The 23,264-nt window shown below is 41.2% G+C and overlaps 1 protein-coding gene across 2 annotated transcripts in view; it reads right to left on the bottom strand.

Moving 5' to 3' along the window:
* The window catches only part of ccdc88b (coiled-coil domain containing 88B), a 38,886-nt gene that overhangs the window by 5,565 nt on the left and 10,057 nt on the right, over positions 1-23,264 (bottom strand). For both annotated transcript variants that reach the window (XM_044039853.1, XM_044039852.1), the window contains exons 8-24: positions 22,068-22,213; positions 21,563-21,644; positions 20,663-20,821; positions 17,603-17,749; positions 17,005-17,197; positions 16,672-16,808; positions 16,314-16,382; positions 15,056-15,748; positions 14,267-14,446; positions 11,427-11,767; positions 11,103-11,262; positions 9,903-10,301; positions 8,577-8,738; positions 7,285-7,562; positions 6,991-7,134; positions 5,636-5,822; positions 3,453-3,598 (exon numbers count right to left, since the gene is read on the bottom strand). In XM_044039853.1, coding sequence (XP_043895788.1) covers positions 3,453-3,598; positions 5,636-5,822; positions 6,991-7,134; positions 7,285-7,562; positions 8,577-8,738; positions 9,903-10,301; positions 11,103-11,262; positions 11,427-11,767; positions 14,267-14,446; positions 15,056-15,748; positions 16,314-16,382; positions 16,672-16,808; positions 17,005-17,197; positions 17,603-17,749; positions 20,663-20,821; positions 21,563-21,644; positions 22,068-22,213 — 3,623 coding nt within the window. The remainder of the gene's footprint in view (positions 1-3,452; positions 3,599-5,635; positions 5,823-6,990; positions 7,135-7,284; positions 7,563-8,576; positions 8,739-9,902; positions 10,302-11,102; positions 11,263-11,426; positions 11,768-14,266; positions 14,447-15,055; positions 15,749-16,313; positions 16,383-16,671; positions 16,809-17,004; positions 17,198-17,602; positions 17,750-20,662; positions 20,822-21,562; positions 21,645-22,067; positions 22,214-23,264) is intronic.

The raw sequence follows: 23,264 nt of genomic DNA, 5'->3' as shown, positions 1-23,264 counted from the left end.
TGTCAGTCACTCTGGTGTCCACTCATATGTGCCGTGCTTTATTGTCTATTCCCCTCTAATTTACAATTACAAAATTGACATTTTCCCATAGATTTCCATTCAAACGGATTTCTCTTCTTGCAGTTGCCCCCTGGTGGCTATTCAATATATTCTTAATTCATTGTTAGTACGGTCTCTGGTGCAGAGAGCAAAGGTCAGTGATGGGAAATGAAACATTTTCAGCTTCACAGCCTCACAAAGCCGCTCTCATCACTGCAGAGCTCATTTTCAGAAGTGATCTGATTGCGGTGGATCGGTATCAAACTTATGAAATGACACTGATGTCAGACTTTGATGAGGCTCGAGGGCCAGTTCCATTTATGTTATGAACGCTAACGCCGTCCTCTAAAGGCTTCCCCACATTTTCTCCAGCGCTAGATTAGAGAAGCAAACGCACTTCATCATTTCAAGTGCAAAAGTCATTTTTATATTTTTGATAAACAATAAAAATGATGTCTATATGCCTCTGACCAGACTCAAATATCATCCATGTGACCCTCATGTGGAGGATAAGGAGGTAGAAAATGGACAGACTTAAAGGAATTTAATAAAAGGTATTACTGTAAGTGTATTTGGCGTTATATTTTTGGCTGCATTTGTCAGGCTGTGAGCAGCATAACTCGAAAACTAAAGGATGGATTTTGATTCAATTTTGTGAGGACGTAGGTTAAGACCCAAGGAAGAAATGATTCGATTGCGGTGGTGACCTGGAAAGGTATCATCACTAGAATGTATTGACAAATTGGGGAACTGAGCAGTCTTGGCGGAGGTTTGAGCTCTCTGCGTGCTTCCTTTTGAAAACATATCAAGAGTGGAGACCAGGAGAAGCTCATCCATGCTTTCATCTCCCGTCGGTTTGACTATTGTAATGATCTTCTGACAGGACTCAACAAAAGAGCATTTAACAGCTGCAGGTCATTCAGAACGCTGTAACTCAAGAGCATTATACTAACTCCACTCCAGTCAGCGATAAGCCTCTCAGATCTACTGAATTAGGTCAGGTAGTCGATCCCAGAGTTCAGTCCAAATATGCGTGATGAAGCAGCATTTGGCTGTTATGCTGCATTGCACACAACTGGAACAAGCTACCACTCACTCACTCACTCACTCACTCACTCACTCACTCATCTTCTACCGCTTTGTCCTCCACATGAGGGTCGTGGGGGTCGCTGGTGCCAATCTCAGCTGACATAGGGTGAAAAGCTGGGGTCAAACCCTGGACAGTTTGCCAATCTATCACATGGACACTTAGAGACAAACAACCATCCACTCTCACACTCACACCTACAGTCGATTTAGAGTGTCCAATCCCTAACCTGCATGTTTTTGGACTGTGGGAGGAAAGTGGAGAACCGGGAGAAAGCCCGCGCACACACGGGGGGAACATGCAAACTCCTAATAGAAATAAGTTGAAAACATTTCTATTCTCATATGCTTATGATTTAAATTGTAACCATTTACTGCACTGTGCATTCTTTTCATAATTTCATGTAAATTATTTTATTTCTCTCTATTTTTCCTTTTTTCCCCCCCTTTTTTTTTGGGGTTTAATGTTTCTCATCTTTAACCCGTAGAAACTGAGCCTCGAATTTCCTCAAATTTCCTTCTCTATTCTTGAGTTTCAGCCAAAAACATGATTTATGAAGTCACAAATACACTGACCTTTTACACCTAAACTGCCAGAAACTCTAACTGGTTCATCTCTGAATTAACTTGAACGCTTGTGCCAAATTTAAAGAAACTCCCTCGGGGCGTTCCCGAGACATCACGTCCGCGAGAGTGGGGCAGACAGATGGACAACCAGTAAACACAGTGCCTCTGGCCACAGCTGTCACCAGTGCAGAGGCCTGAAAATATAAGACTGTCTGAAACTGCTGAGTGTGTGGAAGTCTTTAAATCTCCTTCAACTAAATAAAGTGTTTACGAGGCATCTTTATCTTAAATATACACTTACAACTATAAGCTATTAAAAAAAATCTGAACCAGATTGAAAATGTAATATTTGATGGAGTTTTGTGATTAATGTGAGTCATTTTATCTTCCCATAATGCACTTGTCTTTGCACACATAAAGAAAAAGCAGAATATCAGCCTCAGCCCTGACTTCCCTCTTTGGACTGGTGTGAGTTTTGATCCTCACTCCAGAAGAATGAACTGTACACCCATGATTCTGGTCTTCAGGCGCTGGGATGATAATAACATATCCAATAATATTTCAGAGGGGAAATAAGTGGCTTGGTTAGATAGAAGCTTTTCAAACAGTGCATGAAACACTTGTGTGTTTTGCTTCTTATTTTTACTCTGAATACAAGATTTTTTCATGCTGTAATGTTCAAAAATATGTATCATTTGTCTCATACGTTGCTGCTCTGTCTCTTTTAGTTGAGGTTTTTATATAAAAACAAAACCGACATCTCTTGTGAAAATATTTAGTAATAATTACATAACTGCAACCGTGCATATTAGTATTTTGCACTGTGCACAAGTATTTTCTATTATTATTTTTTTTCCAAACGTTCCATTAATCACACACACATCACCCTACACATGTTCTCCCTCGACTTGTTCTTTGAAACGATATTAAAGTATAACATTAAGATGACAATATTGGACTTTTTGCCGATATCCAATATATGTCTGTTTGTCTCCCAACTCCTGTGGTGAAGTGAACATAATCATTTTCATATTGTTGCAGTAGATGGATATAAAAAGTCTCCATTGAGAAATATAAATAAACAGGAAAAATAATAATAGTTGTAGAGGTCACCAGCATAGAAGTCAAGGTGGTAGCGACCTATTTAGCCTCCTGGTGTAGTCATTAGTCATATCCACAGATGATCTTGGTGCGTTTTTACGATATCCGATAATCCATTTTCAAGCCAATATCTGCCAATATTAACATTGTGCGTCCCAACATAACATCCGACCTTTAATTGAATCTTTCTGCATCCTTCAGCCGTCTGTGTTCTAATATCACAAATATTACAACACAAAGTGAAGGATCCCCCTGTGGTCAAGTCATTCCAAAACAAATAAGATGCAGCCTTGAAGGAACAAATAAAAGTGTTTGTAAAGAAAAACTACCTGCGTGTGCCGAGGTGAGACAGGCTGATATTTAAATCTGTAATTTGAGGAGGGGGGTAGATTAAATGTCCTTTTCCAGGAATTTAAGATTAAAATGTAAAGCTATTAAAAGATTGACTCATTACTTGAAGGGTGAGGCCGACTCTGCATGTTCACCTCTATTTCTGGATTTATTCGCTACGAGACTTTTTAGTAATTTAAAAAGGACGAATGCTGAGTGCTCTACCACTGTGAAAACGGTTATCTTCACAGTATAAAACCCTTAAACCTTTTGTTTGTCACACCAGAAACTCTCTGCTAAACAAATCATCTGGTTGCATGTGTACTGACTGGTACTCCTTCTGCTGTGAATAGTGCTGGTCACGGCGCTCCAGGCTCTGCTCCAGTAAGGCGCGGTTCTCCTTCAGCAGACTCTGGTTCTGCTCCGCTAAGTGTCGGTTCTCCTCCTCCATGTTCCCCTTCAGCTGCGTCAACAGCTGGGAATACAAGACCACAAAAATGTCAGTCAGTCAAAATGAACAGCCCGGTTAGATCGATATATGTCTGTGAATGAATAGTGAGTGTGTGTGTTTTCCAGGTATGACTCATGTTGTCGGGACAAAAAGCAAGTCCCCATAATGTAAATGTATTATATTTTAAAGTGAAGATGATCACAGAAAACAGAGGAAGCAATTCAAAGCTCACATTGAGAACTCAACGGGGAAAAAAGAAAGATTAATCGAAGTGAATAGCAGTTACAAAAGCGCTCGGTTTTGAAAAGGTCTCAAAACCGGAGACTTCATAATGTGCTAAGACACAACCTCCACAAACAACAGACAAACAGAATTTAAGGGCCACAGAGCTGGAGCTAGTGTCGACATAACCTGGGTGTTCGTCACAAACACCTTTTGTCTTTTTAAGAGGCTTGAGTTCAGCAACGTTCACCGACAAGCACAAAACTAAGGCCTCGCAAATGGCCGCACGATTCATTCAGCTGCGCTCTGAACAAAAGCGAGCGCATTAAAAGGTTTATAGCGCTGCTTTTTAACAGACAAGGACACATGATTGGGTGCATGACTAGTCAGTGAATACACGGTAAGAAACGGCTGATCTTTGAGGCCTGTTATGCCTCTGAATAGATGTTGAAGTACAGAAAGAAAAAACTTCAAATGCTTTGAACGTCTTTATAAAAACCTGAAGACCACACTCATAATGACACGCGTTAAAAAACACACTTTGACTAATATACATCATCTGTGCTGTTTATCTATATGTGAATCTTTTTGGGAAAAATACGTTTCTACAGTTTAATAAGAAGCCTGCGTGTATGATATCTTCACTAGAGGACTGTAAATGATGTTTTTGAGTAAAGTCTTGTGAAAACCGCATCCCATTCTCTGGTAAATTTAAGTCTGTCAGAAGAAACTCTAAAGTAGGACTGAGACAACAACCCTATTGTCATGTTTTGATTAAACCATGATACTTGGTTGCAAGTGCGGTAAGAAAATAATATAACATTCTGGGTCCGAATGAATCGAGCCTCTCAAAACAGGACACAGATTACCATGCAGATAATACTGAAAAACACCATTATTGTTCTTATTTGACAACTGCTAGTTTGAGCTGTTTCGGTTAATCAAGCTTGAAGAAAAAACCCAGTTATGGGGGAGAAAACACTATTCTTTTAAATGTATTTTTTAAATTAAAACACATCATCATTCAGTTGTTTTTTATCTAAATCTCTCACACGTTTGTTCTTCTTTAATCCAAATGAAACTGAAGTGTAAACATGTGATGTGTGTTGTTATTTATGGTCGTGAGCTGAACTATTTCTTGGCCAGGTGCAGTAACTTGATGATGTCTCTGCTGGTTGCCATGCAACAGCTCCCTGACAAAAAACACACACACACACAGAACATACAGTCAGTGTGATGGAGGTGCAGGGAGGTGGATTTTGTCACCTGTGGCTAACCTGGCTCCAGCCACACAGACGTATGTGACTGTTCTTGGTTAAATAAAAGGACAGAGAGAAACCAAAAGAGCCTGATCTGCACGTGTCTTGAGTTCTACACACATGTGCGTCACCCGCTCTGCCAGGATCAGGAGAGTGAGCAGTGGTTTCATGAGATAAAGAACTAAACATCATCTTCTGGTTCTTGAACTTTTTAAACAGACTGGAGAGTCTATAGTCAGTGCTTGACTGACAGATGACTAACCTCTCCAGAGGCAAGAGATGTCCATGTGCCTTATTGGCTACTTTGTATTCATTTTCATTTGTTGATGTGTCCGAGTGAAACTTGCGTTTATAACAACTGCTAAATGTATTATTTTGTTTGTGTAAAATACACTCTCTATAAATCCAATGCAATGAAATCCTAATAAAAGGCAATTTTAACTAACCATTTCAACCATTTAAACACGTCGTTTTTAAGAGGGAAGAAGAGTATGCAAATGTTTCCACTGCAAAGCAGTAAATATTGAAACTGCGGCATGAATACAAAACACCTGTGTGTGTGTGTGTGTGTGGTTAATACCTGGTACTGGCTGGTGAGGCGGGCGTTGCTGAGGTCCAGGCTCTGGTTGGTTTCCCTCAGTGCGCTGAGCTCCCCCTCCAGTCGAGTCCGTTCCAGCTGGGAGGCGCTCAGCTCCCCCCTCAGCACCAAGCCCTGAGCCAACAGCTCCGTCTGCAGTGCCAGCCACTCCTTCTGGTGGGCCTGAAGCCTGTGACACCCACATGCAAAGGCTTTTGCTCACCACTGTCTCTGTTATGGTAAACGGACTCATTCATGGAGCACTTCTGTGTCACTCCAACATCAAACACGGACGGCAGTGAGTGAGCGCGGTGTGTTGTTCAAGGACACTTCAGAATGCAGACGGTCGGAGCCGAGGATCAAACAGCCCGACATTCGGCTCTGCTTTATGAGCCAAACAATAAACAATGGATACATCCAACATCAAATCAGGCAAAAATGGTTTAGAAAGACTGCGGCGCGTCATTGTCACTGAGGTTTCAGGCTATTGCTTACAAATGAGTCCCATTTTTTTGAAGTAAGCAATCATCTTTGTCTTATTTTGTAATTAGAACTGTAATGAGATGAGATGAAACTCGTAATGATCACTGAGGGGGGAAAATGTGCTAATATTCAGCAGCAATAAATATCCTTTCATTTTCCCAGCGAGGAATCAAAGTGTTTTGGAATAAAACTTTTTACTATGAGTTCAAATGATGAGGACAAATAATGAGTCTATGTTTATTACACCAGAAACTGTCTATATATCATTTAATGCCGTGTTTTAATATTATATTCCTTAACAATTTATCCAGAAAAATTATTTTAAGCATTTAGTGTAGACATGTCAGACAGCCCTAAATAACAAGCTTACAATTAGAGACGACCGGAGCTAGTAATTGCTCACATTAGAGAAGCTGGAGCAAGAAATTTCAAGGGCAGTTAAAAGAGGCTGTAAACTTAACTCCAACATGAACAGATCTATCCTGATTTATGTTGTTTGTAAACATTATTATGAAACCTGGATATCTGATAAAGGCAAGACAATAAAATCACTCTCTTGTATCTTTTACTTTTTGGTATTTCTAAGCCGACGTCGTACAGGAAACTCCTCTTAAATGAATGGACTTGAATGCAGATGCAGAATATTTTTCCAAAACACGCTTTGAAAAGTTTCAAGAAAAGTTCCGTGCGCTGTGTCTTCCCTGCATCGAGCGCTTCTGTACATTCCCACTCGAACATTTGCTTTCAAACGGATGCCTGTGTTGCTCATTATAATTCATATGTAGTCGACAGGTTAATGCTGCTGTTCGGTGTATTCAGATCAGCACGAGAGGAGACCTCGTAAATGTGACGCTGAGGACGAGGGGATTCTTTACCTCTCGTTGTCTTCTTTCAGCCTCTCCAGCTCTCGTTCTCTCTCCAGCGTCTTCTGGGCCTCTGCCTCCATTTCCTCTCTCTGCACCTTCATCTCCCGCTCCCTCTCCTCCATCTGGGTTTTCTCATTGAGAAGCTCCTTGTACCTTGAGATTGCGAAGATAACATTCACCCTCAGCAAAAAACTGTGTTTGTTGGTTTTGTGTTTTATTTTTATACGTATTTCTGTGCTTAGGTCCTCACATAGACATATAAAAAAGTCTAGAGTGTGATGATTTGATGAGTGAGTGTTGTACCTGGCCTCCAGCTCCCTGTACTGGGCCTCCAGGCTACGGTTATTGCTCCTCAGCTCAGAGTGCTTGTCCAGCAGCTCCTCCAGCTCCGCCTCCTGCTGCTGCTGCAGCGTTGTCATCCGCTCGTGGTCCCGCCTCAGAGCCTCCACCCTCGCCACGGACTCCTCCCGCTCCCGTGCCCACACTTTAGACTCGGCCTCTAGAGTCGCACAACGAGCCTCGCACTGGCTGCAGCGCGCCACTGCCGCTGAATGCTGGGAGCTCAGTGATGCTTGGTCCATCTTTTTTACAGAGCATATATGAGAATATAGAATAGAAAAGAATTGTATTATTCCCCCAATGGGCAATTTGTTGTGCAGTCAGCAGTATTCACACACATCCAACAGACAGGAAACAACAAAGGATAAAAAAGAAAACCTGAAAACACACTACAATTCAAACAGGCAAATTGAATAAAATACTTAAATAAATAGCAGTATGATTCGTATTAGAATAAAACACTCAATTTGGGGGGAAAAGCCGATAAAAGAACAACGATGAAATCACATGGAATTATTTAAGAAGCCAGTGGCAGTGGGAATAAAAGACACGCGATAAATCCTTTTCAATTTAAACTGCTCTTTTTTTTTGACGTAATATTGTCTGTAAGGCAAGGCCGGTTTATTTGTATAACACTGTTCATACACGGGGCAACTCATAGTGCTTTACAAAGGCAGAGAAATACAGTAAAATTAAAATCATATGAGACAAAAGTGGGATTTGCCAATAATAATTAGAGAATTTAGGAAAAAGCCCCAAATAATGTTTTGGGGCCCTGATTTAAATGAGCGGAAAGTCTGACCAGATGTTTGTCTGCCCTTAGTTTGTGTCTGATTTTCAAAGATTTACAGCTGTAGTGTGTAACGTTTCAGTATAAATGAAAGTCTGTTCTTTCAACTGAGTTCTACATGATTATCTCTGTGTTCCTTAGTATAGTATCGTATAGTTTTGTGTACAGTGGTGACAGTGGTGACTGAAACAGCCCATATCCTTCAAGTTCCACTTCATATTTATTTATTATCTTTAATATCTACTGTTACACAGTATAGAATAAAGTGCTTTGTGCTCTTGAGGTGCTGGTTAATGAAGTTGTTGCCGGCCAAAAACACCAATTTACCATGCACTGATATAAGAACATTAAATAAGCCATTTTCCCCAATTTACAAAACACATCATCCCCATTCTTTCGATACGATGTAGATTATGTGAAGGGAAACTCTCAAGTGTGTCGTGTTACATAATCCTGCTTTGGTCACCTGCAGCTGGGTGTTGAGCGTCTGCAGTCGAGTGCAGGAGTCCTGCAGGCTGAGGGAGTGTCGATGCAGCGCCTCCAGCTGCTCTTTCAGGTGCTCACTCATCTCCTGGGACTGAGACAAACGTGACAGCAGCGCCTCCTGTCCTGCAACCGCCACTGCTTTCTGCAGGACGGAAACATTCACAGCCATGTTCAGCAACAGCTGCCACATGACAACGTTGTAGCTGTACAACGACAGGTTTCTGTCTTAAAAACATATCCACAGAGATGAAATGGAGAAATATAAAAATCTAATGAAGATTAGAAATGATTAGGGGGGGTAAAGGGTACTTTATAAATCAGCTGAAGGTGTTTTATCTTAAATTAAAATGCACAGCACAACTCTGCTTTCCTCTGTTCATACAGTGTGAACTTATATGAATATTTTTAGTAAATGGCAGTGTGACAACACATTTCACAACATCGTCGGGAGGGTTTTGTGGCTCGGATCAGGTGTGTGATCGCGCTCTCTTTGAATTCCTTCACATGTTTGACGAGCACCTGGACAAATCACGCTGCTTCGCGGGGGATTTTCACTTTTTTTTTCAGTATTTCACCAGTTTTTTTCCCAGCTTATGGCGTGGTGTAAATTTGAAATGGTAATGCTTTAGTATTTCCATTTGGTGCTAAAAACAACGGATTCAGACATTTAAAAAGAAAAAGAGTCTGGATGCCATTGGGGATTTCTTGATTAACAGCTCAAAGCCAAAAGTAATATAATATAACATTTATTTATTCATGTCTAAAAAGCTAATTAGAATTTGAGTGTGGCACTGGAGGAATCGAAGCGTAAAGGTGACAGTCGTCTTATGTCATCATTCCTAATCTAAAACTTTAAATGCTGACAGCGTTAATGCAGGCTCATACTGAGCAATGCACTCGATGAAATTCTTGACCTTGGCAGTGCTGGAGCCGCCCCTTACAGTCTGACGCGAGACACACGACGTAATGTGTGCGAGAGAGAAAAAGAATAAGAGCTGAAGCACGAGAGCAGCCGTGGAGATAAGGAAGATTAACAGTAGCCGAGGTGACATTATAAAAACTGATGAGCAGAGATAAAGCAGTAGCTTTAGAAATAAAGTGCTGCACTTGTGGGAGTCGACTGTGGGCTTATAGTCGTCAAACATCCCCGGAGCAAGGATTTCAACATACTACAGATCATCTCGCTCTCACAGACGTCACACGGAACGACACAGACATACTGGAGATGGGACTTTAAAGTCTTGACACGAGCACATACGTCTTATTCACATAAATGTACAGTATGCATTGAAACACAGCTACACACCTCTTTTTCCAGCTCTGTCAACCTCTCACTCAGTTGCTTCTCTGTCTCTTTTGTGGCATAATCATGACTCATGGGAAGGTCATGACCTTTGCTGGCTTCAGGGCATTCATCCAGAGGCGACATGTCCTGGTTGTGTGTCTGATGAATGTGCGTTTTGTTTGACATGTCTGAATTGAAATCTGACACAGTGTCCACATCGGTGCTTCTTCTTCGCTTTTCCAACAGGAGGAGAGACTCGCTCTCCTTCAGGCAGCGGGAGAGTGACTCCGTCCTCTCCTGTGATTGGCTGAGGGACTCTGTGGCTACCTTTCGTTCAGCTTCGGCTTTTTGTAGCTTCTTGCTGAGGCGTTTTACTTCAGCGGAGAGTTCCTGAGAATGTGCACGCTCACTGGAAAGGTCCTGATAAGAGATATCGGGTGAAATACAGTGTTTAGAGATTTAACTCCTGTGGAGGAACGTAAAGCACAAATCTAAACACCACATTATAGTTATGACCCAGTTCCACACTACATATTAATGATATACTATACTAATATAACGGAACAGCAGTGTTCCGTTAGATTAGTGGTTGTTAGTGTGTATGGACTAGAAATGAATGTATGCAAACAATAAATTATTCACTGACTTCACTGGTATTCAAATTTGGCTGACTTTAGCAATTACAATATAGTGTTTTCAGCATCAGCATCATTTTGTGTCATCACTGAAATGTTCATGCACTTTGGAATTGTTAGTAGGAAACATTTGTTTGATAAAGTCCACACTTCAGGTCGTGATAATAAACTCACGTCACATGTGATTGTTTTTTTCCACCTCTGAGCAGATACTTTATTCCCCCTTTTCCAGTGTGAGCAATATACTATGTGATCTAAAGGTGTAATAATACGGGGAAATAGAAAAATGCTCTGACATGCTTCAAACATAGAAACATAATCAAATCGAATATTGTTTTTGTCATAGAAAATGTCTGGAACTACGGTGGCCCTCACATAACAGACAGGATGTCATTCTTCTTTGTTTGCCTAGTAAGCGTCTGCAAACTAAGAATACCACGCACGATTTGAGCTGCTGTAATATCATGGCAGTGCAAGATGGTGGCGGAGTCTGTAAAGCAAGGCCCTTGCCTTAAGTATTCAACATCTAGATTGTGATTACTGTCAGTGACTTCACTAGCAGACACACGCGCACAACCGTGCTCACCTGGGACAGTGAGATCATCTTGGCCTGAGCGTCTGTGTGCTGCTCCTCCAGCTGCTGTTTACCCTCCTCCATGATGGTTAATCGAGTGCCGAGTTCTTTCTCCAGGTCCTGCAGCTGAGTGCAGAGCTCCTTAGACTCACACAGCTGCTGACACACACGTCTGCACACCAGGGGGCAACGCACCGAGGGTTGAAATGAAGACAGAATTGACACCGCAGATTAATGCATGATGCAGCACACAGCACTCCCTCGTGCCTTGTGAACTTAACCGTGCACCTCCCCTCTTGATAAAGGTTAAGTGTGTCTACAGGAATGTGTGTGTACCTGTGCTCAGCGTCCAGAGCACAAGCTCTTTGGTTGCTGTGCTCCAGGGCCAGGGTCGTGCTCTCCAGCTGCTGCCTCAGCCTCGCCACCTCCCGCTCTCTCTGCCTCCCCTCCTTCCGTTGGCCATCCAGCTCCAGCTGACACGCATCTTTCTCCTGCTCCAGCCGCGTGGCCTCCAGCAGTGCCTGGTCTCGCGCTCTGGCCAGTGATTGGGCCTCCAGGTTCGCCTCACGGAGCTCTGCCTCCAGCACTTCTTCCTGACGGCGGGAAGTGTCCAAACTGCGCCCGTGGCGTTGTAGCTCTGCTTTGAGAGTCTGGATGGTGTGCTCCAACTGGTCACTCTGGTCAAGGGGGGAAAGATGGATAATTAGATAGTTTTTTTTACTCTCAGTTTAAAATAGACACACATACTAATGGTAGCCAGTAGGGTTCTGATATGTTAGAATACATTTGTTGTTTGATTTATTTTTTTACTATTTCTGTTTTCCTTACACTGGGTTTTCAGTTCTCTGTGTCTGGTTTTATTTTGAAGTTGTTCCTTGGGTGTACCTTGTCGAGTTTTGCTTCCTGTCCTGTCTTACCTTTTGATTGTCTTTCCTGCCATAATGTGCTTCACCTGTGTCTCATAATCCCTGCCTCCCTCGTGTATTTAGTCTCTTGTGCTCCCCAGTGACTTTGATTCAGTTCAGTTTGTTGCTGCAGTTTTTCCATGTGTTTCCTGGTCTTGTTGCCTGTGTTTCTACTGCCTGTGTTCGGAGGTTTTGAGGTTTGTGTTTTACCTTTTGCCCTTTTTGTTATTTTAAATTTTTTTTTGCTGTCAACATTTGATTTGATTTGATTGAAACTAATACTATATCCATAACGTATAGTTCCATATATAACCAACGTATTGTTTTCATTCTCTAGCGAGAGGAGTGGAAGTCAAATGGCTATAAACATAGCTGCCAACTAGCGGTTGAATATTTAAATACAACACAAAACCACAGTCATAAATATTTCCATGTGGATACAGAGAATCACAGAACTGATATAGTATCATGCCATGAAATATCACAACATTTTCTTCCACCCCTACAAAAAAAATAATGAATTGGACACAAAACAGACACAATGTGAAAAACGATCGATTAAAATCAAAAATATTGCAAAGAACAAACGTTTTCACTTATTCTAATATTATTGCTATATTTCCAAATCATCACAGTGACGTGTCTGGGTTTGGTAGTTTGGGAAAGCTAAACAACAACAAGGAAACAAAGGGGAGAAAGAGGATACAATGTTATATGTTTGTGTTTCAGCCAAAGTAAAGTTTACTCCATGTTTTCTGACTCTACATCTTCGTCCTTGTGCTCAGAATTTTCAAATCTGAGAGAAATACTACAGGACGCTGGTTTATTTATTAACATTTCTGTTCGGCGATGCTGATGAACACCTTACTGTAGGAAGCACATGACAACAGAGTGTTGACTGGACAGACAGACAGACAGACAGATGGATGGACAGCCTGTGTATTCAGTCTCTGTGGTGCCAGTCGTCTTTGTTAGTTTGTTCATGTCGTTGGTTTTGCTCGTGCTCGAGTTTGTCTCAGTTTTGTTCAGCAGTCTTTCTGTTGTTTGTCTACTTCAGTTCCCCTGTTCTACCCCTGGTTATCCCCCATGTCTCTACTTTGTTCTGGGCTTCCTGTTTGCCTGTCAGTCTGCCTATGCCAACCTGAGACTGTAAGCCTGTTTATTTATGAAATATACCTTACTACACATGGACCTGCCTTGTCCAGACGGCTCTGTAAACCATAACCTAAACACTTGATCTTTCTCTTGCCCTTTCAACTCACACAGTCCGTGGATACATAGTTTGTTTTTTTGAGTTAAAAGAACATTTCCTCGCCACTGCCGCCAAGTTGCTGCTTCTGGGGAAATGTTAGGTCTCAGTAAATGATATTGTAGGATAAACCAGCATCATAATCTTTGATTGTTGCACTTCTTTTCAACTACATGTATTAAACACAGTTCCTCTTTGGATCCCATAGAAGAACATCCTGTTTTATTTTAATAATGATTGTGTGTATGAATAGAAAGATTCTGGGAGTATTAAAAATATATTTACAGTGAATTATGAGCGAGGGTTTGGGTACGTAGTCATGCAGTGTGAATACAACGTCCACAATAACGGTGGAAAGCACAGTAGCATTGGCGGCTGGGTTATGTACGACTCACTTGCAGTGGAGATATTCATGAAAACCTTTTATGCTATTTATTTAATGCTGACTTAGCGCTATTCTTCTCCTTAGCTTGCAATTTCTGTTGTATGTCTCACGCTCTTACTGTAACTAGCACATTAAACACAGTATTTCCCAAAGACCTGCAGTGGAGTGTTATGGTTAGATTTTTACTGAAACTACATTTGGAAAAATACACTAAATAAATTACATCATGTTCTCAGGCTGCGATGTCTCCTCTGTGTGTGGAAGTGGATCAATATGTAAATAGTGGAGTTTCAAAACAGACTTGTTTAGTCCACATGGGGCTGTGTAAAGACAAGAAGCTGAGCAATCCCTCTCTGTGGTGTCAGTGGTTTAAAGAGAAATTTATTTGTCAAATAAAATCCCCATCTAATACAAGGTAGTGTGTTTTAGGGTTTTTTTTTTCCAGAAAAAGTAACATTATGCTCTGTTTTGTAGAATTATTGAGTCAAGTTTTCCCTTTTTTCCCCCCCTTTTTTTCTGAATTAAAGGGATACTAAGAAGCTTATTCCCTTCTGGAGAGCTTGTTTTGGGTTAGAGAACGTGGAAAATGCTTCACTCTGATGTACTTAATGTAATTGAGTTTTGTGGACTGGCCAACCTTGCGCTGGGTGGTGCGCAGTGCGTCCACCGTGCTGCGCAGCGTCTCCTTGTCCCTCTCCAGTGCTGCGCGCTCTCCCTCCAGAGTGGCAATGACCGTGGTCTGGATCCTGTGGAGCTCTGTTTGGCTCCGCAGGCGGCACAGCTCCTCCTCCATGGCCAGACCCTCAGACTGAAGAACCTGAGACACAAACAAGTGAGTTGATGTGTCCACAACACACGTCTGTACATACACAGTTATCACTTTATTCGGTGCTGCCACTTGTACTTTGTTGTGCTGCTGAACCGTATTGCGTCATACGGACGTGGATTATGTGTGTACTTAAGCAAAATAACTGACACTGTGCAGCTCAGTGAGGCTGTACCGTTCTAAATGATAATATCATGCAGGTATAAGCTAACCACCATGGAGCGTGTTTAAAATGTCTTACTGTATGAATATATACAATTTCCCCTCTATAATGACACTTGAAATTATATACTCCTGGGCGAGTGGTGAAATGAGTCCATGCAGTGGCAACCTGTGTAATTGTATGAATCAACACCTTCATATTCTCATATCAGCTCAAAACATTTTCAAAAACCGCGTTAAGAACGTGTTATTTAACTTGATGAGCAATCACAGATGAGAGACATTTCTTGGCTCCCTCAAAGCATGCTGGGTGTTTTCTGTTGAAAAACTAACTGCTGCATGCACCAGATCTTTGATTCATCCCTCACACCAGCCAAACATCCACAACCTTAATTTCTGTATTAGCATTTAATAAAAATGATGTCCATCCATCCATACCTCTATTTGCCTGCGGGCCTCTGCCAGATTGTCAGCAGCTTTCCTGAGGCGCTGCAGCTCAGCCTCCAGCACCACCAGCCTCTGCTCAGCCTCCCAAGTTTTCTTGCTCTGCTCTCCCAGCTTGGACTGCAGGTCCTGGGCCACAGTTGCCTGCCTGTCAGCCTCCTCCTGGGCCTTGCGGAGCTGTGTCACCAGAAGCTCCACATCAGGAGCAGGCAAGTGGCATGCAGCCTGGACTTCAGCTTCCGTCTCTGTGTTCTCCGCCACACTTGGTGAATGCTTTGGGGACTCCGAGCTTGTTGTGAGTGCAAGCTGGTCTTCCTCTTGCTTGCTTGCTTTCCCCTGTCTCTCCCTTTCTTTATGTCCTCCCTCTGCCTCTTCCCTTCTTTTGGGCTTGAGCTCTCCATCACACATTTCATCCTGAATGCGGAGGATTTCCTCACCAACACCTGCCTCCCTCTGTGTCCCAATGATTTCCCCTCTCCTCTCCCTCCTCTCTGTCACCTTCACCCTGCCTTCCCCCTCTCCCCGGCAGGACTCAGAGCCTTGGACTCCTCTCTCCTCCCTCTCCTCCTCCTTTCTGTCTGCCTTCATTCCATGGTCGTTTGTCTTGTCTTCTGAGTGTTGCAGTTTGGTCTCAAATTGCTCAAGCTTCCGTTTCAAAGTGGCATTTTCATTCTTCAAGTTGTAGAACTGAAAAGTATAATGGGAGAGACATTTTTCATTTTTTTTTTTTAATCTTTTAATAACAAAAATTATTGAAGAAAACGAAACCTTCCTTTGTTCTTTCTCAAAAATAATACAACAATACAAAGAAGAAGAAAAAATATGAAAAGCTAATTATTAATTGATTTCAATTGTTTTAAATTGGTCAATTATAAAGAACATAAGGTTGCAGCGCTCACTTTTCCAGTAAACGTGTCCCTCGTTCTAATTTGAGGTTTGAAGACGTGTCTGGTGTTGGAATGATTGATTTGATTTTGTGTTTATTTGATGATGTTCTTTAATTTAAAGCAAAAAGTGATTAAGGACACTAAGCGGGTCTATGAAAAACATTCCACTCTATAATAACATTACTAGTAACTGGTTAAAGTAACTAGTCACTGAAGTAATCCTTTCAAGATTAGATGTCTACTATCACACTGCTTCATGGCTTTTATGATTACTCAATATTCTTGTTTTGATGATAAACTTTTTTTATTTTGAAGGTCTCTTAGCAAAGTAGCATAATGAACACCATGTCCTACAAACGGCCCACCTCTGTGAGTATGTTCTGATGCTCCATCTCCAACCAAGCCAGCTCATCCTTAGCATCTGGTGAACCCGCCTGCATTGACAGGAGATTCACACTTAACTCCAACTGCATCGCTCACAGCTGAGGCAGACTGATGAATGTCATATACTAGTATCTTCATTAAACACACTGAAAGCATATACATATACATATATATATGTTCTGTTCTAGCCTAACAGTAGATGTTCCGTTCAGTTTAACATTCTTCTCCAAAAGTCTCTCTTCTGTCTTCTTCCTGTATCGCTATTTATATCCTGCTTTGACCTCAAACCTGTAGCAAGCGAGAGATAAGCGGTTATAGATTTTTTTTGAGAGTCACGACCTTCAACGGCTGATCCTTGACCTCCTGCAGTGCCTGAAGCTCCTCCAGTTGCCGCCTCAGTTCCGCGTTCTCCTGCTCTGCTCCGAGCAGCCTCAGCGTTGACGCCTCACCCACTTCCACACTCAGTGGCTGTTGATCTGAGACAAGGCAAGGAGTAAAAGAAATGCAAAAAGAATAAGAGTGAAGAGAGGAGAAGGCAGAGAGAGAAATGAATACATTCATTGATTATTGATAAGTGATCACCCAAGGGCCAGTAAAACCTCAGCACATTTTCTCTTATCAGTTAATTAAAATGTCTTAAATGACAGTGTGCAGAGAGGCAGGTGCTCTGACCAATCAATCCGCTCAGCTCCTCGTCAGAGTCCAGGTCTGATTGGAAGAAAATCCGGTGAACTGCAGCGACAGGGCCATGAACACTGCCACCAGCGCCGCCGCCGCCGCTGCTGCTGCAGAGCCTCAGGTCTGCCTCCAGGCTCATGTTCAGCTCCAGCAGTTCATCAACTCGCTGCCTCTCGGTGTCGCGCTCCTACACACACACATACACACCGTTATCACAGGAAAAACAACTCTCACAGCATTTATACAAGGGCTAGTATCATTTTGAACAGCCACTTGTGAAAACTAATATGGGAGAAGTACATTCTTATAAACTGTGGAATACAATTACCAATGAGATTAAATCTGCCCAATCTTTAAACTGCTTCAAAAGCCAACTAAAATTGGCCGCAGACTATTGTGTATTGACATTTTTTGTAAGCTGTATTTTAATGTATCAGATACAATAAATCAGTGAATCAAAAGATGGTAACATCCTTATATACTTATCTATTACTGTAATCACTCGTCTACATACACACTGCACCATATACACCATAAACAAATAAGACAAGTAAATAAATATTGTACACATGTGAATGCAGTGCATACTCACCGCTTCCACATCCATGATTTTCTGGCGCAAGAAAAGATTGTCCCTCTCCAGCTCCCTTACAGACGAGCAACGTGCCCGCGCTTCGGCCAGCTGTTCTTCCAGGAGAGCTTTGGTCTCCTGCAGAGCCGCGCACAGCTGCTGCTGCTCCTGCAGGGGGCGCAGGGGCACAGGGAGAGGAAACGTGACATTAAGACACACAGATATAGCGAAGTGATGGCTTCCCTCAGGCTGAACAATCGCAAAACAGCCCACTGCGATTTTCAAATCGCAGGAGGTGCAATATTTGTTAAAGCCAAAATGTGTGTCAAAAAATCATTTTAGATGAATTATTGTCTTGACCTATACACGTCTTATTGCACAGACTGAAGAGAACATGTTTGTTTCTCATTAAAAATTGCCATTCCCTCTGATATCGCAATTCCTGTCCAAATAATTGCAATTAGACATTTATTCAAAATTGTTCATTATGTTTGCATAAGTTATACAAAAGGAATGCAACAATTAAACGATTATTAATCCATTAGCAACTTAATGGTCAACCAATAATCGATTCAGTGGTTGCTCTGGTTTTTCAGCTTCATGAAAGATTTTTCTGGTTTCTTTGCTCCATGTAACAAATGCCGTGTTTCCATCGGCTCACCTCGCCTCAGCACGGCGCGGTGAAATTGTGTTTCCACGAGCATAGTTGTTACGTGCTAGGGTGCTGTGTGAGATGTCCTTTTTCCTGTGTGTGCTTTGTGGCTCCACCCATTCTGCTTGTTCCACAGATGCCTCCAATTCCGCAATCAAGCTGTGACTTAAAAAGCTGTGGAAAAGTTGGGCTTGTGCTCTCTGTCTTTGGAGCCATGTGGATAGCATGTGAGCTGTGTTGTTTTAGCCCAAAATATCCCATGGTTTTGCTTTTACCTTGTTACTCCCCGCATCCCCTGGACTTTTACAGGGACGTAACAATAGAACCTGTACTAGGTACTATTTTTAGGACTTGCTTTGGTGAGGTTCTAAGCGAGCTGGCTTGACACAGGAAGAGACGTCCACGAGAATCAAGCCGAACTGCATATCAGTTAAAAAGATTTAACAATCCTACAAATGTGGGTTAATCTCCGAAAAATGACCAAGGAAATGTCTAAAATCTCAATAATTAACAGAGGAGTCTGGTGTATTTAGCGACAGCACTGCTGATCGTAATTGGCGAGTCTGTGCTCCGGTCATGGAGGAAGTACTGAACAAATAATTAATAATTAATTATCTGATTCTAATGATTCACTTAATGAAAACAACTGCTTTACAAGTCACTAGTCACGGCAGTTTCATGCAGCCGTGCAGTGATCACTCCGCTCATGTAAAGTACTATTTTTGTAGTGTGCTGTGATCTAAAAACACAACAATAAACACAAGCAATCAGACGGTAAACAAGTTAACTGTTTCCCCTGATCTTTTTATTCTTAATTTTCTTTTAATGAAAAAAAAAAGAGCACACCAAAGACTATAAATGTCAATGTGTGCGAATGATTGCATCTAATAATTACCAGAGCTATTACAAAATGACTTAAATGTTATGATCTGGAGTTTTCATCTGCATATTAAGATGTAATGTTGTCTCTTCTGCAAAACTTTACTGTGAGTTTGTCAATATGAATTATGAATCCAAAGACAACAGAAATTTCACCTGCCTTAAAAGTCTGGCTGTCACAGGGACACAAAGTAAATCATAAAAGACGGAGAAGGTGACAAAGAGGACACTGAGGAGTTTTACAAGAATATGAGCACATTTTCCCCCTCAGAAGAGTTATACTGCCACAGAATAAATCTCATTTGAGTGTAAAAGTTCCAATAACTGAAGCCATACTCCTGCTGTTTGTCAGCGAAGCCACTCCAGGCTGTAAATCCTGATGACATCACTCAATATAATCTCATTCTGCGACTTTGATCATAAACTCACTCTTGACTGAAATGCTCACGGCCGTGACATGGAATGTGCAGCTTTTCAGATTAAGTGGTGCTACTTTTACAAAAGTGGAAAAACTGACGGACACCGCACACAACAGCATATACTTTTGCATGAAACCTGAAGGAGTGAAGCAACTGCAAAAGTTTTTCTTTTCAGCACGTACACTGCTCAAAAAACACAGGTCTGCTGTGTTTTACAGTACAGTGTGTTCCTGCCTTTCTTCAGCATTAACAATGAAGACATTATATTTACAGCATGAAAATATGTCCAAAACATACAGTGTTGGTGTCTGATGATGAATTAGAAATGTAAAAAGTATTTGGATTTAGTGCAGTTGGCAGTTGAAAGATGAATAAATTGGTGTTTGGAAGCGAAAGCTTTAGGGATTTAAAAGTTTTTTTGGTTTAGAGATGTACAGTCTGCAGTTTGTGTAAATATATATATATGTATATATTCCGCATACATATATATATATATGTTTATATATATGTATATATATATATATATATATAAACATATATATAATTGTTTGTATTATCATTATTATTATTAGTATTTAAGGAAAGGGACGATGCATATTGACAAACATTAAAATGTAAATATGCCAGGTTGTAGCCTGAGGCTAACTTCTGCCCGTAGTCCCTCGGATGGTAGATGATACAAGGCATAAAAATGAAAATACATTCAGGGAAACAAAAACATTTAAACCTTTGCATACATATATACAAATACATGTATATATATACATACATATATATACATAAACTGCAGACTGTACATCTCTAAAGCAAAAAAACATTTGACACTGTTCCATAAAGCTCTAAACCTTTGAATGAGAAGACATTTTGAGAAAAAGATGTCTGTCTAAAATCCACACAATGATAAGAAATGCAGTTTTTGAGTGAGTGGAACTTTCTTTTTGCAAAAGTGAGAACTGTAGTTGTGTTTGTCTGTTTCTGTATAGGCAGTGTGAAGTGAGGTTTTGCGCCGTATAGATTTCCATACGCAACACACTGCCAACGCAGTTTGAATGTACATTATTTTGTGGTATAAATCGTGCCTTGTTAGCTGTGTGCTTGAATGTGTGTGTGTGTGTGTGTGTGTGTGTGTACCTTCAGCTGAGTGCGTGTGAGCTCCAGGCTGCGCAATCTGTGCTTACAACCCTGAAGCTCAGTCTGGAGCTGCTCGGCCCGCGTAGCTCGCTCACGTGCGCAGTCCAGCTCATCCCGCAGTGCACGCATGCCCCTCACCTCGCCCTGCAGAGAGCGGTTCTGCACACACACACACACACACACATTCAGCAGTGGGGATGAGGTCAATAAAAGGTTGTACACAGATCTGGGATACAGAGCAGAGCAAATGTTGACAAAGTCTGATATAGAAAGATTGAATGTGTGTGTGTGTGTACAGTAGCAGAATGAAAACAAAGAGAGAAGTCTGCCACCAAATTTATTTAGTACTTTTCTGTTATTTCTAATGAGAATTTAACATTAACTTTTTTACTGGCTTTCTTCATCCACCTCCATCTTGTCAATTGTTGCGCAATTTGTTTTGCAGTGATTGACAACATATTATTATATTATAGAAAAATGCGTAGTATTAAATTATTTCCTCATTTGTAAGTTTTTTGTACAATCATTTGGGAAATTCTTCACTGTCGAAACATTCCAATCTTATATGAACCATGACTATTCATGGCCGTTCTGCTCTGGATAATAAGTGTTCATACTGTCAGGTTTTTAAAAAAAACACCAAAAAAACAGTTGTTCGCCAAAGGACAAAACTATAAATGGCTGCCACTATTTTTTTCTGTTTAATACATTAGAGGAATTAACTAATTGGCTGTTAATTATACCTGTGTTTTGTGACGTTCACTGTGCCTCATCATTTTTATGCCTAAATTATAGAGAATTTCTATATGCAACAAATCTTCTCTGCTGTAACAAAAGATGAGCATTTTAAACGTGAAGTGTGGCTCAGCTGAGACGAGGTCACGCCTCAGGTGTCTGTACCTCTTTTTGAAGTTTCTTGAGCTGTTCCTCCATGGTTTGGATCTCCTGCTTGTAATCCAATATCTGATCACCGTTATCTTGCCTAAAACAGTCAAACATAAAACTGTCATAATTAAAAAAAAAAAAAACAAAGAAACACACAATTAAACAGAGCAGTGTTCAGAGAAGTTGTATTATTTATTTTTTAATTGAGCTGATAAGACTGTGTTTGCTAGAAATGTTAATTAAAAATAAAACACATGTACATCCAGAAATTATAATTGGCCAACACTGACCTTTGTGATACAGACAACACTGAACACACTGAGTGAACTGGATCATTTTTAGTGAGTACCTGATTTGTGTCTTATCTGTTATCTGTTTTTTTTTTTCCTATTATTAAGTGTGACAGAATCATTTGCACTTTTTCCATGCTGACCTTTACCACACCTTTTTTAAAGGTTCTCTTGAGTTCTTCCATCACACACACACACACACACACACACACATGTACACACACACTTACAGTTGCTGTTTGAGGCGGCGGAGTTTGGCCTTGCTATCGGCCAGCTGGAGTGCCAGACCTTGGGGTGGCCCCATGCTGCGACCACCCAGGGACTCGGGGGTTGAGTCAGCCTGGGCCTCCCGCTCCCGACACAGCTCTGCTGTCCTCTGGGACACAGAGGGAGTCAGAGATACGTCAGTGGACATGGCAAGGGGACAAAGAGGACAGAAGAAAGACAGATCTGAGAGAGAGTGAGACATGGAATGATTCAGTAAGGGAGACTTTCAGGAGCGAGATTGGAAGAAAGATTGCTATGAAGACAAATGCTTGTTCATTTTGAGCTGACTGTAGGCACATTTTAGTGTTTATGGGTTTTGAACCATTAATTGTTCCACAAAACGAATAGAAAATAGCTTCTCTCTTTTTGTAATTGCCCCTTTGTGGACTATTTGACATGTTGCATGACATTAGTGATGGCAGATACAAAATGAAATTGTGTTTTCATGCCTTACTGGATTCAATTAAGACAGCAAGGTGAGTCTTTCTCATCAGGGCTTATTTGACTCACTGGAGATGATTTGTTTATTATGCATGATTATTTATTAGAAGTTTTACTTCTTGCTTTGCTGTTCTTATATTGAGCTAATAATAATGTCATTTTACTACTACTTACTACTACTTTATTTTCAGGTTAGTCGGACTGTCCTTTCACTTTTGCAGTTAGTTATTACTACCATGTGGTTAGCACTGTTGCCTCACAGCAAAAAGGTTGCTGGTTTGAATCCTGGTTTGACCGAGGGTCTTTCTGAGAGGAGTTTGCATGTTCTTCTTGTGTGGCTGTGGGTTTTCTCTGGTTTCCTCTCACAGTCCAAAAACATGCAGAGCTTTAGTGGCCTCTCTAAACTGACTGTGAGTGTGAGAGAGAATGACGTTGGCCCTTTGATGGACAGGTGACCTGGGTGTACCTCGCCTGATTGGCTCCAGGTCACCGTGACTCTCATGTGGAGGATAAAGCGGTGGAAGATGAATGAACACAACTAGCTCCACTAGCTGTCTGTGCATTACAGAATCATTTTAAAAATCATTTTATTCTCTCATTTACACTCAGTGGTCTCACCCTATCCTTCTACTACTGCTCCTGGTTGTCCCGGAAACAAGGCTGAAGCTCCCAAAATATTGAATGTGGTCCCAGGTTTCTTCACTTGCTGTTTATGAATC

This window comes from Solea senegalensis, linkage group LG12 (genome assembly GCF_019176455.1).
Source record: "Solea senegalensis isolate Sse05_10M linkage group LG12, IFAPA_SoseM_1, whole genome shotgun sequence".
Classification (NCBI taxonomy): Eukaryota; Metazoa; Chordata; class Actinopteri; order Pleuronectiformes; family Soleidae; genus Solea; species Solea senegalensis.
The sequence above is the reverse complement of the archived record's forward strand: the minus strand, read 5'-3'. Positions and strand labels throughout refer to the sequence as shown.